The sequence below is a fragment of the Spinacia oleracea genome, chromosome 5, assembly GCF_020520425.1.
Source record: "Spinacia oleracea cultivar Varoflay chromosome 5, BTI_SOV_V1, whole genome shotgun sequence".
Taxonomy (NCBI): domain Eukaryota; kingdom Viridiplantae; phylum Streptophyta; class Magnoliopsida; order Caryophyllales; family Amaranthaceae; genus Spinacia; species Spinacia oleracea.
Window position 1 is genome coordinate 50,683,525 of NC_079491.1, and position 17,225 is coordinate 50,700,749.

The window sequence follows — 17,225 nt, forward strand, 5'->3', positions numbered from 1 at the left end:
GAGTTCGAAAAGATGCACGACGTGTTTCACATTTCCCAACTAAAGCGCTATATCCCTGATGAGCGTCATATCTTAGAGCCTGAGAGAATCCAGATTGATAGTAGCCTCACATACGAAGAAAGGCCTGTGAAAATCATTGATAGGAAAGTGCGTAGTACACGCAATAAGGACGTCAGCATAGTGAAAGTGCTTTGGTCGAACCACGAGTACGAAGAGGCAACGTGGGAAGTCGAAGCTGAAATGAAGATCAAGTATCCAGAGTTATTTTCTGAGGTGAGTTACGAGGGCGTAACTCGTTTTCTTTAAGGGGGGTAGAATGCGATAGAAATTCGCGCTTTTTACATATTTTTATGGTATTTTTATGCATTTTATGCTTATTTTTAGCAACCTTTACATGTTGATGCAAGTAAATAGATCCCCCGTAATTTTATACATTGTTTATATATTTTTTTTACGTATATTTAATATATTTAAATACAATTTGCGGATTTTAGAAATGAATATGTAATTAAAATATAATTATTTTATCTCATTTTGAATACTTTAATGATTTACGAAATCAAAATGTATTTTCGAATTTTACGTTAAAACGAATTCGAATTACGAAATCACGTTCTATTGAAATTAGAAAGCAATCCTAAACATTTTGGATTCATCAACCTAAATCCTACTCCTAGCCCAATTGGGCAAAGCCCAAACCAATAAACCCAACACAATACACCCTTCTCTTTTCTATTTTCACGTGAAACCAAAAAAGACAGCAAACCTCTCCTCCTTCACTATTCACGTAAGTTTTCAAACCCTCAAAGAACTCACTCTCTCCCCTCGCCGCTGCTCTCCTCCTTCACGTCGGTCTCCTCGCCGCCGGCCTCCTCGACGCCGGCGAGTCTCCTTCTCCTTCTTCTTCGAGCTCCTCCTCCTTCGTTCCTCCTTTGTATTTTTAGTTTAGTTCCTTGCAAACCCTTACTCGTTGTGTTTGGAACCAGTAACCACCAGGTTCGCTGCCGCCAACACCCTGCCGCCGCCAACACCGTCCTGACCGTCGGCCGGTAGTCTCTCTTTCCTCCTCCCTTTTTCTTTTTATTTTTCGTTCTTCTTTCATTGCTTGCACTCTTCGGTTTCGTGGCTGACCACCACCATGTTCGCGCAGCAACCACCGCACGCAACCACCGTGCTCCACCCTCGTCGCAAGCCACAACCTGTCCGCCGGCCAGCCTCCTCTCTCCTCTTTAATTCTTGGTTATTTCTTAAACCCTAAGTAACTAATTATTTTAATTAAAGTTTGTTAATTTAAATGATGTTCTTGAATTAAATTTATAATTTTTATTGTTGAATATGATTTTCAGATTTGGGTGTTGTTATTATAAACCAATTATTTTCAGTTTTGATTAATTAAAAATAAGTTAGGGCTTAATCATGTTTTATTAATTCGAATTATGTTTTCTTAAATTAAAGTTATGGTTTTGTGATTTAAATTATAAATTTCAGATTATGCGAATTATATAATAAAGTTATTAATTTTCAGATTATCTAATTACATTGAAATATTGCTTTTTGATTGTTTAAAGTATGAAATTCAAGGTTTTTATGATTTTAAATCATGGTAGGTTGAGTATGGATTATTAAATTTATTGTTTTGATATACTAGGAACGTAGATTGATCTGGTGAAGTTTTTAAATGAGTTTATATTGCTGAAAATTTAAAGTACGATGTTTGCAAAAAGTTTTCAACGAATTTCAATCACTAGTTCACTAATTATGATTCTAGGAAATCAAATGTTTAAGCTTTGTTATTGGGGAAGGTTCTAAATATGTTTAGGACGCATTTAGAACGCTTTATTATTATCGCCAATGATTAGAAATTGATTGGGGGATTATTTGTTGGTTGTTTTAGGCGGAGAATTCTCTTTAGGTGACTTTTGAAAGTGTTAAGGTGGCCTATCAGTTTGTTTACACAAGGTACGTACATACCTGTGTGCTTGGAATGTGTGCTATTTGTTGGAACCATGTTGAATTTGTTGATGAACTTGGTTATGTTGAAATTGCATGTTTAATACTGTTGGATGGACATATTGAACTTATATTGCATTATGAGAATTATAACATGTTAGTATGGATGATTGATGCAAACATGTTGGTTGGGAACACTAGATTATTCTATATACGTTGGTTTGGATCGATCGATCGTTGTTCCCTTTTTAGCTTTTCACTACTTTATGAGGGTTGTGGACCTTGTTTAGTAAGTTGAAACCTTGTACACATATACAGGGTTGATCATGGTTAAAGGAAAGGTTGGATTAATTGGAATGAGTCTTGATTGATGCCTTTGTGATCACTTACTTAATTCCAAGATAAAAACAGTTGTGAACAAATGTGGATTGTATGCCTTATGTGATTGTTGAGTCATAACAGAGTCTCAATTTGTAAATCATGTAAAGTGAAACTGAGTAGCAATAGCTTTAGACTGTGCACGTCTAAAGTGACGGACAAACAGGAGTTGGGGTTCATGGTGGTAGCCCATGGCCTTTTCTGGGACCGGATTGATCACCGTGTTCTATTTTTATTCAAACATTCCTTGATATCGCAGGTCACTGAGGTTACGGAGTCGCGCCCGTACCTCGTCTTCCTTAGTGAAGACTTCGGGTTGGACAACTCAGTCCATTGTCTATTTCGACTAAAATAATATTATTGTTATAAGTCTAGCCTGGTCTAGTTAAGTATGGTCGTCAAATTATCATGCTTTGTCTGCCCTTATTTATGTTCATTAGTATCATGTTAGGATTGTTCGTTTAATAGTATCATGTTAGGATTATTATTGTTTTAGTATGTAGTACTCAGCTTTGCTGATTACGTGCTTTGTTTGTGTGTGTTGATCATGGCTATGCCTTATTGATCCTGTGATGACCCATCTTTGGTGAGTAGTCTCTAAGGATCAATAAGCGTTGCCGATCTACAGGTTTGAAGATGATGCATCATTGGGATCGGGATTAGAGAGCTTGTATTTAGATTTGTCTTGTTAAGTGGTTTGGTTTGTTAATTTGGACTTGAAATTTGTCGTACTGTTCGTATTTCCTTATTTCCGTTAATTAGTTTTTGGGACTTAATATGTAATCGATTATTTATAAACCTAAAAGTTAGTTTTATGTTTTCCGCTGCAAAATTCTGAATAAGCCGTTACGTTTTCACACGGGCGATAATACTTTGATAATTCTCTATAGTTACATTTATAAAAATGGTTATTTTAGAAAAAGGGAATTGTCGGGGTGTTACAATTATGGGTCAAGCCGAACTTCCTTTACAATTTTGGGGACATGCGTTGCAAACAGCAGTACTCACACTGAATCGTGCTCCTCAAAAGCTGTTGAAAAGACTCCATACGAATGATGGACTGGAAAACTTCCAAAGTTTTCTTTTCTAAAGATTTGGGGGTGCGAAGCATTTGTCAAGCGATTAATTTCGGACAAGCTTGCACCAAAATCTGACAAATGTTTCTTCGTTGGGTATCCAAAAGAAACTAAGGGGTATTAATTCTACAACAAGTCAGAGAACAAAGTATTCGTTGCTCGTGACGGTGTCTTTTTGGAAAGAAATCATATTTCCAAATTGACAAGTAGGAGAATAATAGACCTCTAAGAGATTCGAGACAAACAATAACTAAGAACTCTTTAGAAGCAGTTCAAGGTGAAGAACCTCCAAGGCCTTTAGAAGAGCCAGTGGGAGTAGTTCCTCAAGACGTTGTTTCCCCTCGTAGGTCATACAGAACTAAGGTTCAGTCGGATAGGTGGACAGATGTCCTCCTGACTGAAAACTTAGAAGTTCTCATATTAGATAGTGATGAACCTATGTCCTACAAGAAAGCTATGACGAGCCCAAGCTCCACGAAATGGTTAGAGGCCTTGAAATCTGAGATAGACTCAAGTCTGAAAATCAAGTCTGGGATCTTGTTGATTTGCCGGATGGGTTTACACCTATCAGAAGCAAATGGGTCTTCAAATTGAAGAAAGACAAAGATGGAATTGTATACATATACAAGGCTAGATTAATAGCAAAAGGTTACAGGCAAGTTAACGGCGTTGACTATGATGAAACCTTTTCTCCAGTCGCTATGCTTAAGTCTATTCGGATAATCCTTGCGATTGTCGCGTTTCATGACTATGAAATTTGGCAAATGGATCTCAAAAGTGCCTTCTTGAATGGAGTTCTTGAAGAGACTATGTTTATGACACAGCCGGAGGGTTTTGTCGATCCAGAGAATCAAGGAAAGGTATTGCAAGCTTAACAAATCCATTTATGGATTGAAGCAAGCATCAAGGAGTTGGAATATACGATTTGATGAAGAAGTCAATGAATTTGGCTTGATCAAGAATTAGGACAAATCTTGTGTATACAAGAAAGTCAGTGGGAGTAAAATTGTATTCCTAGTCTTGTATGTAGACGACATACTACTTAATGGAAACGATATTCCTATGCTGGAGTCTGTAAAGACTTGGCTTGGAAAGTGTTTCTCAATGAAAGACTTAGGAGAGCACAATACATATTGGGCATCAAGATCTATAGGGATAGATCTAAGAGGATGATTGGACTAAGCCAAAGCACTTACATTGACAAAGTGCTAGCTAGGTTCAGTATGATGGAAGCCAAGAGAGGCCATCTACCCATGTCACATGGTGTATATCTAAGCAAGACTCGGTGTCCCAAGACATCTGATGAGCGTAGAAAGATGAGTGGAATTCCATATGCTTCGGCTATTGGATCTATCATGTATGCTATGATTTGGATCTATCAAATTCCCTTAGCCAGTTCTCCAGTAAACTTGGGTCAGACTCACCTTGGTACAATAGAGGTTTACTCTGAGCTACCTTTTTGAACATTTCCCCAGTCGGGTCATGATCTGGGTTTTGCCTAGTCTGTGCTAGATTCTGAACTACCTCAGCTAGTTGCCTAACCACATCAACTATTCCCTGGTTAGCCATATCTCTTTTCCTGAATGAACTAAAAGACTAAGTTCAATGACTGAGTTTTACATCAACAATACTAAGGTTGTAGTTCAAACAAGAAAATCACTTTAAATGCAATAAAGCATTAAACATTTCAAACACATGGGAAAGAGTGGTGCCACCTACGACCCTCCTTCCAATTTGTTCGTATCACATAGTTAAGCGGTATACATGTACACCACAATGAATTTAGAATTTCATTAAAGAAATAAGAATATAATCCTTTTGCGTTAGTCACTCAACTCACTTGAATTGGAATAACTTAGAACTTAGAATTTTGAAGATTAACAAAAGAAACTATATACTTCCATTGCCTTAGTAAGAATCCTACATCCTTGCATAACAAAAGATTACTCCACCAAAACTATAAAAGTAGCTTGTTACTTAACTGTTCAACAACATAAAAGAAATTAACTAACTATTACAAATTAATTCGAAATTTTATGGCTACTCCTTTAGCCAACCTCCCCTACAAACTTGAGGAGAATGGTCTTGACCTTCAAAATCATCCATATCCTCCTCTGGGTCAGAATCTTCCTCCATCACTTCACCACCTTGTTGATGCACACTATTGACCTCATAGCCAACTTCAGGCTCAAACTCACACTCATTGGATACCTCAATAGTAGGGTTGGGGATCACTGGGTTCAGATTCTCCACTTCAACAACTTCATCCTCATTACCATCATCACTATCATCCATTGCATTTTCAGTGTCATCATCACACTCCACAAACTCTAAGCCCATACTCTCTGCAAGTTTTCCATCCTCATAGGAATTTCAGCCAATTCCAAAATAGTGGTCATGACCTCCGTGTCATATCTTCACCTACCATCCCCAGTACCGTACTTTTGCCAATTAGGCGTACCATCCTCATAATGCATATCCTTGAACTTGTTCTCAAGGAATATGTAAGGGGTCCTATAGGGAAAACAGTAGATGATCATCTCATCCATGACGTCTATATTCCTTAAGTGAGGCATGTTCTTGAGTGTGGCATCTTCACTAGGCGCAAGGCCTGCACGCATCCCGACAACTACGGTTGTACTATGGTGCGTTGGCGGCCCAAGGGTGGTGCAATTAATGCTCTGTCCTTGTTTGGCTTGGTTCTTAAGGAAGTTGGTTTTCATCTTCGAAAGCGACATTTTTGAGGAAATTGCGATTTTTGGGAAATCCGCTTCGGGTTTTGCTAATTTTGCTCGGTTTTGTGGGTCGGTGCTTGGTTTTTGGCGCCCGAATTTTTAATATTTTATATGATTTTGAGTGGAAACGTGCCTCAGAGGGTGATTCTGGCATCCTCTTTGCGAGATTGTACTTGGATTTTGAAATTATGTTTCGAATTGGATTTTGAACCAAGATCCAAGATTGGAACGGACTTGGGTATTGAATTTTTGGACCTTGGAAATGGAATAAGTTCATTGTATCTTGCAATTGATGCTTCCGCTCGGAGTTGTCCCAACTTAAACCTAGGTTGATTAGGATCGTCATCGACCCTAAGGGGAGACACAAATTATGTGTCTACAAGTATGCTCACGGATTGTCAAATGCCTGCACAAAGGGAAAGGAAGAACGGGACACGAAATAAAGTAGAAAATGGCCTAAAAAATACAAAAGCTAATGAAACGTAAGAAAAGTAAGAAAAACGGAAAAACTAATGGAAAAGAAATAAAAATCTACTAAAGTATCACTAAAGTCCATCTATAAACACAATCTAAAGTGGGTTAAAAACCCGCTTATCAGTAGTCGTGACTTATGGTTCGGGAAACTCATGGTCCTGACCCGTGGTTTCATGGAAACCGAAGTCAAAATGATTGGTAATGACAATAGTTCGAGAATGATTCCTCTTATGTACCCAAATTGGTAGATTTTCCAATGATTCAACCCGAACTAACCTGCCTCCAGGCTTTCTATCCACGATGACTCGATTCACCTATGAAGAAACGAAATGCACTCCTAAGGAAAATTATAGGGTAAGTAGAAAAATAGGCGAAAATGAAAAGTTTAAAAAGAAAAAAATTTAAATAAAAGAATATGGATGCAAATGAATGAATGAATGAATGAATGAATGAATGAATGCAAAATGGACTCATGCATGGGCCTAACAACATGAACGTCAACAGCGGAATAGACACAGACTTTGGACTTGTACTCGAGCTTTGGGCCCGAGAACATGCAATGGACTTAGGTCAATGGACTATGCAATGCACTTGGACTCATGCAAGAGAATTGGACGCAAAGGGAAGCAATGAACTCTTTTACAATGCAAATGGGCTAATAATGCAAGTAAAATTTGGCGGACAAGCCTCATTAAATTGACTAAAACTCCTATTTGCGGATTGGGCCGGATTTTGGACCCTTCTAAAAAAAGATGGAGGTTGAAAATACCGACAATTTCGTGGATCCTTAGACTTATAAATTCTAGTAACTCCGATTATGTCCAAAATTCGACCTGACTGGGCCAGACTCTTTTTAAACTTTTTGGACTACTAATGGATGACCACGTTTGCTAAGCGATGATTATAACAATTCTATTAAAACCTAGGGCAGGGCATAAGGGGCCGTCGCCCTAGGCCCCAGGAAAAAATTCAGATTAAATACTATTCCATGCAAATTTCTATGCGTTAGGCAGTGCAGCCCACTGTTTCTATGCGTTAGATGGCAGACTACCCACACGGGTTCAAATCCTGCCAGTGTTACTTTTCTTTGATTTTTTCCATTTTTTTTTATTTCTCATTTTCTAAGTATGTAATGATATTCTGTCACCAAATTTGAATCCAAATGAAAACTAAAAGTAGAGCTATGTACAATCCTTATATCATAATGTTTTTTTCTTTGTTAATCTAATCACACTCCTTATTTTATTATGAAATTTAGAATTAATTTAATTTTAGTTTATTGTAGTTCCAAAATTATTACCGACTTGCTAAATGGTCTGCTACTACGTACATCATTGTCGTTTTCAATTTTAAATTTCATTATCCTTCAATTACTCAAAAAAATTCTTTCATCCAATTTTGAGATTTGAAGAGGTTAAGTAGTGTAGACTTTGTCTTACATTAGCTTGATTATTAGGCTATAACTCATGTTTAATGGCATAGGGTCAAAAGTATTCAAGCCTTCATATTTTGTGATAGAGTTAATTTTTTCTTGGCAGTAGTATTAAGACTTACGAAGTGAAATGCCAATTTTTTACATACATTTCTTCAATAAAAAAGTACATCATATCTACTAGCAATTTTTTTGTCCGTGTACCTTTAAAAGTAAGGCCCTCAATTTTTTTTGTTTCGCCCATAGGCCACAAAAAAGTCAGGACCGGCCCTGATTAAAACTCTCAATAGGGGAAAGTTCTTGTGGAAAACACTGATATAATTATCCTTGAGGATATATCAATTTTTACTTTGTACAAGAATTTCAAACGCATAGTAAAAAGAATCTAAGTAGCTAATTTCAAGAAAAACATGAGTACTTATGAAGGCAAAAAAAAACACCCACATGCTCACCCAAAAAGGGAGGTTACTGAATAATTTTTGGTAAGTTTCCAAAGCTGCCATTAATACGCATGTTCAAGTTTTCCAAAACCCACTTAATAATTACCATTTTGCGGAGCTTTGCGTCCCCTTTATGGCTTTATCCTTTTCTTCGTGCTACAATAATTACCATCTGTAAACCATTTTTAATTGCCATAAGAAGCCACAAAAAGCTACAGCAAACCGCTGTCTCTTTGTTCCCTTCTTTCTCTTTTACTTTAATATACTGTAATGATTAATATTCCATTTTATAAACGCCAATTTTGGAATCTTCTGTCCCTTGTTCTTCTAGTCTGAGTTGGGTTGTTTGTTTGTTTTTTGTTTTCTATTTTCAGGGAAGAATTTTGGAGGGGTTGACCTAATTCCTGTAATTTTTTTTCCGGCTTGTTTGGTAAGGTAGATTAGTTTTACTACCAGATTTGGGGTTTGCGTGTTTTAGCAGTTTTTTCTGTGATTTGAATGAACTGGGTTTTGCTTCTTTACTCATGGATTTGCTAGAAATTTGGGGTTTTCGATCATCTTTTTTTGAGGTTTGGGGTTGAGTTCAAGGCAGAATTGAGAGATAAGAGGGTACATTCTCTGCAATTTTTGATATTTTGAATCTTCTGGCTTTTTAATCCATCTGGGTTTTCTGCAATTTTGGTAAATTTCATTTGAAGTTGGTATAGTGAAATTTTTGGTGGACATTGTGGCAAAAATGGCTTGTGTGAAGTTGGGATCTAAGAATGATGCATTTCAGAGAAAAGGGCAAGCATGGTATGTTTTTTATGATTTCTATTTCAGTTTTAAGTATTTTTAATTCATTTATGTAATTACTGTGAACATCCTGATTAACTCTAAGGGTTAAGATTGTTGTAATTTTTGTTTCTGTATTGTGTTGGTGGTGTTTTCTAAGTAACAATATATCTAGCAGTGTTTTTCGGAGCAAGGAAAAATTATTATATTATCGGGCTTCTTGTTAGAACTAAGGTGTATTCTTGCTTGTTAGTGCACGGAAGAGACTGTTGCGTGGCTTCATCATGTTGCTAACTGTTGGCTATGTGACTTTGGCTCAAGAGTTTGTTTTCCGTATCATTGTCGGACTTTCAAATCAGTATTTTGTGTAGAACTTGCAATTATTCAATCTATAATATATGTATGAGTGCTTGTAATGCAAAAGTTATATGTGAGGTTCCTTTAGCATTAGGATTTTGTTTCGTGAATGTGTCTAGTGTCTGAATTAGGATATCGCCCTTGTTTGACACTCATATCTTTAGAAATGTCCTAAGCGGACTCACGGTAGTAATGGATGGCAGAGTGGACGTAGGAGGAAGAAGAGAAATGCTAGGTGTATGATATCAAAAGTCTACCGAGCAGCAGCGTAAGGGGGGAATCATTAGAGAAGTGAGATAGAGGTTATCAGGTCAATGAGTATTGATTAATAGTAATTGTTTCTCCTTCAAACCAAACTGTCCTCTTTGTCTTGATGGAACCTCTGGGAGTATCCTTAGGTTTTTAGGAAATTGCATTATAAACATTGTTTTGTTTAGAATTGTTTCATTGTGCTCCTTATATCTTTAAAATTACTCAATCATGGTGGATATGAAACTCTCACATATGCCTCAGCATCTCACCTAATTCATGGACTGGTACACTTATATCCAATACTCAAGGAACTTGTTATTGTTTGTGCTATTATATATTTATATGAGCAGTGGTAACCATTGGATTCTCGCGTATTATTTTAGGAATCTGAATCAAGTATCTTGCCTGGTTTTATACTTTTAATAATTGATCTTTGCCAATTATAGGTTTTGCACAACTGGTCTTCCAAGTGATATTGCCGTTGAAGTTGGAGAAATGTCGTTCCATCTTCACAAGGTTATTTGCTCCTCCTTTGTAAATTTTCTTTTGGCAACCTCCTTTTGAATTCATTTAACTTGCTACCAGTTAACCATCTTTATTTTCCAGTGGAAACATTTAAATTGATTTTTATGTGTAATTTGTTTTCGCTGATAACATGATTACATAAATATGCTTTCCCTGCTTGGACATTGGAGAAGTGTTTGATATTTTGATTACAAAATTGACATGTTTGGTAAAAAACATGGTTCATAGGAGCAGTGGTTTTATGGCTTTAACCTATAATATCGTTATTACTACCCCCATCGAGATTTTAACTGCAAAGTTGTTACTCAACTTGCAATATCATAGTGACAATTATCTGGGGGTGCATGAACTTTTGGCCAATACATTATAGCTTGCTTGAAGCCTATAAATTTGATTCCCTGCTTGCATTATGTACTGTAGGATTGTGTTCAAAGACATGGTAGGTACTATGTACAAAATTGTCAAAGATATAATATGTAGGAACATGTCAAATATCACTTTAATCTTGTTAATGACACATGTATGATGTATCTAAATTCACCAGCAGTAATAAGGAACAGAAAATATTCAGGTTTACAACAAGACAAGTCTATAAAATCTCATCTCTAGCTTGGCTGAAAAAGAATACTACGGAGTAGTTAATTTTGGAAACTTTTGGAGTTTCGGGTCTATTTCTTTACTCTTTTCATTTAGCATTATTTATTTTATCATGTAAATATTTTGAACTTTTTGTAAGAAAAGGTTGTTTATTTATGCAATATGCACCAAGTTCAAGCTGTAAATCTGTAATCCTCATGGAAGTATCTCAATGGAGATAGAATTAGTCAACATGTTGGTCTAGAGAAACTCAGCCTTTGGTATTAAATGTCATTTACCTTTCTTAATACTTATTACTAGTTGACATTTCAGGAAGGTGGCTAAACCATTATTGATATTAGCACTTTTAGCAGTCTTGAAGTATGAATCTGTTAAAATGTCCATTCAGAATTTGATGGAAATCAATTTTCAAGAGATCTTGTCTGTCTATTTGTGCCAAATTTGCTTCTTGCTAGAAACATTTCAGTTGATAATCCAACATGAATGTCCACAGTTCTAGTCCCCTCTTCCTTTTTCGTTGCCTAACAAATGTACACATTTTTTTAAACTGCAATTGGAGGTTTGAATAGCGTACCAAGAAATCACTTGATCATCACAAGACCAAAATACTGTTTATGAACTCATCGTCAGAATATTAAAATGAAAAGTGTTGACACTTGCATATTCGGTTTTACATGCTAAATGCAATATTTGTGACTTGGAATAGGCTCTATCAGCATTTTTTTTCCTTATTTTATGACATTCTTGCCAGTGAACTTATGTACGCTTTTTTTGCCTCGTGATCTTCTCACTGAAGTTCGTTGATGGTTCAGAGTCGTTCAGCATGAATGGTCCTGGTTGATAATGAGGGTGTGCTGGATTTATCGCCTTGTCAATTTATTGTTGCTAAGCTTCTCTACGTTATCAATTATAACGAATTGCTATCCAAAAAGTAAATAAACATCCAACAATAAATCTTTAATATCCATTGTGACATATTTTCAAATATATTCTGCTGCAGTTTCCTCTACTGTCACGGAGTGGTGTCATGGAAAGATCCATCGCTGAAGCCGATGAAGGAGAGGAGGGTTCTGTAATAAGCTTAAGTGATTTGCCCGGTGGAGCTAAAATGTTTGAACTTGTTGCCAAGTTCTGCTACGGGGTGAAACTTGAACTGACAGCCTCAAATGTTGTGTACTTGCGTTGTGCTGCTGAACATCTTGAGATGACTGAAGAGTATGGAGAAGGTAATCTAATTTTTCAAACAGAAATGTTCTTTACTCAAGTGGTTCTGAAGAGTTGGAAAGAGTCCTTAAGAGCTCTTCAAAGTTGTGATGACATACTTCCTGTTGCTGATCAACTCCATATTACAAAGAGATGTATTGAATCGTTAGCTGTCAAGACAAGCACCGACCCCAATCTATTTGGCTGGCCTGTTGTGGAGCGCGGTGGGCCAATGCAAAGTCCTGGTGGCAGTGTTTTGTGGAATGGCATTAGCACAGGTGCTAGACCTAAACATTCGAGCTCGGATTGGTGGTATGATGATGTGTCCACTTTGAGTTTCCCTCTTTACAAGAGGTTAATATCAACCATGGAATCTCGGGGTATCAAATCAGAGATTATTTCTGGTTCCATTGCTTATTATGCCAAAAGATATCTACCTGGATTAAACCGGCGACAAAGTGATTCCAGCTCCCGCATTGGGCCTCCATCTATGTCAAGTCCACCGTCTGAAGAAGATCAGAAGTTATTGGTTGAAGAGATTAACCAATTGCTTCCCTTGCAGAAGGGGCTTGTCTCAACCAAGTTCCTTTTTGGTCTCCTTCGAACAGCCATGATACTTCGATCAGATACAACTTGCATATCAACCTTAGAGAAGAGAGTGGGAATGCAACTTGATCAAGCAAATTTGGAAGATCTTTTGATGCCTAATTTTTCTTATTCAATGGAAACTCTATATAATGTGGATTGTGTACAAAGGATTCTCGAGCACTTTCTGACCATGGATCAGGCTAATGGGAATGATTCCCCTTGTTCTATTGATGATGGACAATTGATAGGCTCACCTTCTTTGACCCCTATCACAATGGTTGCTAAATTGATTGATGGGTACCTTGCTGAGGTGGCACCCGACATTAATCTGAAGCATCCTAAATTTCAAGCCCTTGCTGGAGCTGTTCCCGAGTTTGCAAGGCCCTTGGATGATGGCCTATATCGTGCTATTGACATTTATCTAAAGGTAATTTTTATTTTATGTTATTCTTTTTATTTTATAATACTCCCTCTGTCCCTTAATACTCGCCTCAGTTTGACCGACCGACACAAAGTTTTAGGTAATTTAATTGACTTATTAATTTATTAGGTGTTAGTTGATAGTGGGGTATTTTTTTAATATAGTTAGTGAGAAAAGTGTCAAATAAAGGGATGGGGTGGGGGTAGATTGAATTTTTTAATGCTTCTTAAGGAAATAGGAATATATGTAGGTCCATGGTTAAGTGAGAAAATTATATAATATTGTCATTTATAGAAATGGGGCGAGTATTAAGGGAAGGTTGATAAGGAAAGTGAGGCGAGTATTAGACGGAGGGAGTACTATTGCTTTTCCTCCCATAGAATCTGGTTACCTTGTTGATTACAAATCAAAATACCTTTTGGAGGTTAATCTTCTTTGCCTCAAACTGAGTAGAAGGGGATATGCATATCGAAAGTCGTTATTACCTCTTTTATTTCTGACAGAGCTCAAATATCACCTTAGGGTATAATGTTGCTCCAATCCCTTAGTTATAGCCTATTTGTTCAAAGGTCATTTTGAATAATTATATATATATATATATATATATATATATATATATGTATAGGGGAGGGATCCAGTGAGAAGTGATATTAGGTGAGAAGCTTGAGAACTGAGAAGTGATCTCAGCCCTTGGATTAAATTGATCGGGCGGCTTTATTTTACCCGTGCTTTATCGTTGTAACTTGCTGGCAAGTTTCCCACGTGACTCATGCTAAACCTTTCGTCTCCTACCTCCAGCTAGCTACTTCCTCTGTCATAACATAACAGACCAAAATAAAAGAACAAACCATACTCCCTCTTTCTATCTCCTCCATCTCCATCCTTCTCATCCATGAAAAACACAAATACGTTAATATTATTCTTTAACAATGCATTAGAGATACATCAAAAAGTTATTGGAGATACATCAGAATTACCTTCAAGATACATCATAGATAGTATAACCTTCGAAAATTAAGATTATTCTTTAACAATGGGTCACCTTCAAGCTTGAAATATAAAAAATGGTCATGAAATAGGAAATCCACAAGCACAAAAAGTCCTCTTTTATGAGCATATGTGCATGATATTGTGGGATGTAAGAGAATTAAGAAAAAATGGGATTTGGGCGCCATTGTTGAGCAGCTCAAGCAGCAGGTTGATAGAGATGAGATAAAGGGGGAGAAAAAAGAAAAAAAAGAAAAAAAAAGAGGGTTTGAAAATTTGACATCACGTGAGATTGCTAGAGCTAAGTCAGCTAACTACCAAATATTGAAAGTGACGGTTGGGAAATTGTTGAACAATTGCACGGGATTAATAACATCCGCTAGACTTGGTTGATCGACGGTTGTAAATGTTTCTCACGCTTCTCACCTAATTTGTACGTCTCATATGATCCTTCCTCTAATATATATATATATATATATATATATATATATATATATATATATATATATATATATATATATAGGAAAGTCTTTATATATATGTATAAAGGGGAGATTTTGCAAGAGTATTGGGAGCGTCCATGTAGGAAAGTCTAGTATTAGTTATTTTCAAAAAAAAGTTAGTAAAAAGATAATACGGTAAGCAGATAAAATTCACTTCGTGATCAAATATTATGTGTTTTTTGAGAAAATGATAAAATCAATGTATATATAAAACACAGTTTGCTAAAAATATTTTAAGACAAAAAGTACTTAGTAAATCGATAGGGTTTGAGAAAAATAAAATACTCATTTATCATTTTATATAAACTCAACTTTCTTCTTAAAACAAAATACACTTGATACCTTCCCCCCCGCTGACTATCACTTCACTTTTTAATTTTGTATTTTTATTTTTATTTTCATTTTTAAATTTTATTAAGTTATTTTATTCTTTTCAATTTATTATCGTTTTTACAATTTTATTTATCATCATTAGATTACTCGGCAGTTTGTTTTGATTTTGTAGGTACTCAATAGTCATACTCCCATACTCTGTATTTTTTTAATTGAATTTTCCAGTGATTTGTATGAATTAGTTTTTAATAGTATTAAGTAGCAGAAGTATCAAAATACTCAAGGTTGATTTTATTATCATCAATATGCATGACAAAAAAACGTCTTGGTTTTCTGTTAATTTGAGATTTTTGAGCTGTTATCTATTTGAGTTTCATTAGATATTAAGAAGAGTTATTAAAAAATGAATCGTGTTTGCTATTGGATTTGCCGAGTCAAGAGATTTTCATCTTATATTATTCATATAGAAAATTTATTTAAGTAGAAAGTTGTAGGAAAGATAATGTGAGAACAGTCCATATTTGCTGGTCTCAGTATTCTGATTAGATACGTACATCGTGCTTCCATTGTTCCTTTCTTCTCTTGATCTTTCTCCTTAGGTGTTAGTGTTTTTTATGAAATTATTTGTATGGGTGTATTTCTAATCAAGCAGTTGTATGTAATGATGGATTTTGATATTACAGTCACACCCTTGGTTATCAGAATCAGAGAGAGAAGAGCTGTGTAGGCTAATGGACTGTCAGAAACTCTCGTTGGAAGCTTGCACCCATGCTGCCCAGAATGAGAGGTTACCCCTAAGAATAGTAGTACAAGTTCTCTTCTTCGAGCAGCTGCAGCTTAGAAACTCGATTGCTGGCTGTTTCTTAGTTTCAGAAAACCTTGAAGGCTCAAGACAATTGAGAAGTGGTGCGGTTGGATCCAATGAAGGAGGAGGTTGGGCTACAGCAGTAAGAGAGAATCAGGTATTGAAGGTTGGAATGGATAACATGAGAATGCGGGTTTCTGAGCTCGAACAGGAGTGCTCAAACATGAGACATGAAATAGAAAAACTTGGTAGAGGAAAGGCTTTGAGCACTTGGGGTAACGTGTCTAAGAAGTTAGGTTTCAGATTGAAGTCACAAATGTGTAGTGCTGAACAAGGGTCTGTCAGTAACCAAAGTAGCATTATGAGCGGGAAAGTTGACAAATTGAAGGAAAAGCAAGGGAAGCAAAGAAAGAACTTGTAATCCCTTGTCTTCTACGATTCCTTGATTTATTTTCGAAAGCCCTTGATTGTGTAATAGTGATTTATCTTTCTGTCTCTTGAACTAGACTAGAGTCTCCTCGATTGTGTAATAGTGATTCTACCCCATCTTTACTTGTGACTACACCTTTTGTAATCAAGATGGACTACATACATACAAGCTGTATTAATCTCGTGTGTATTCTTCTTAGGGCATTTAGTGTTATGAGAAAATATTTGTTTAAACTTCAAATCTATCATTGTATGTAAGTTTGATCTCATGATTGTGTTTGACCTAGACAACTTGGTCAATGCAACTGGTTGCTCCAAGCTATTATTATGCGATAGAGTAATTCCTAAGGTTCTAACAGGTGAGCGAATTTGGAGGGGAGTAGGAGAATGGATTTGAGAGGTATCTATAAGAATACAAACTTTTATATAAGGCGCTCTTACACAAAAGATTACCTTGGTGTCATATAAGTTAGGCAATGAAATCAATTAGTTAAGCACTGCATCCAATTAGTTAAGCATTGAAACCAATTAGTTATGCAATGAAACCATTTAGTTATGCAATTAAACTAATTAGTTATGCAATAGAACCAATTAGTTAAACAATCAAAGTGGTCTTTTCGGTAAAACAATTTTACACAAAAGTAGCCGCTATAAGAATTGTTGAGGGGAAGTTTTGATTGCTTTTTATGTAGGTGATGTTTATGTTTTCAGTTGTTTTGATGATAAAGCATTTGTTTTTTGAAACTGAATTAAATTTATTTTTGTAGTATTGTGGTTTAACAAAAGGGTCATGAATGTTGCATGGAAGAAATTAAAAGTAATTTAATCACAAGTAGTTAGGTTATGCTTTAAAAAAACTTGACCATGAAGTTACTGTAGGGGGTTGCTGATTTCTTCCTTTTTTAGGGCTTGGAAGTTTTACTGGAAAATTCGATTTTGAAATTTAAGTTTTAGTGACTTAGCCAA

The 17,225-nt window shown here is 36.1% G+C and overlaps 1 protein-coding gene across 1 annotated transcript; it reads left to right on the forward strand.

Annotated features, from left to right (window-relative positions):
• Window positions 1–8,393: 8,393 nt before the first annotated feature.
• Window positions 8,394–16,526, forward strand: LOC110796352 (BTB/POZ domain-containing protein At1g30440). The gene is made up of 5 exons (XM_056827972.1): window positions 8,394–8,527; window positions 8,860–9,280; window positions 10,315–10,384; window positions 11,991–13,208; window positions 15,709–16,526. Exons 2-5 carry the CDS (start codon window positions 9,222–9,224, stop codon window positions 16,249–16,251), a joined length of 1,890 nt encoding a protein of 629 aa, XP_056683950.1. The 5' UTR covers window positions 8,394–8,527; window positions 8,860–9,221; the 3' UTR covers window positions 16,252–16,526.
• Window positions 16,527–17,225: the final 699 nt, after the last annotated feature.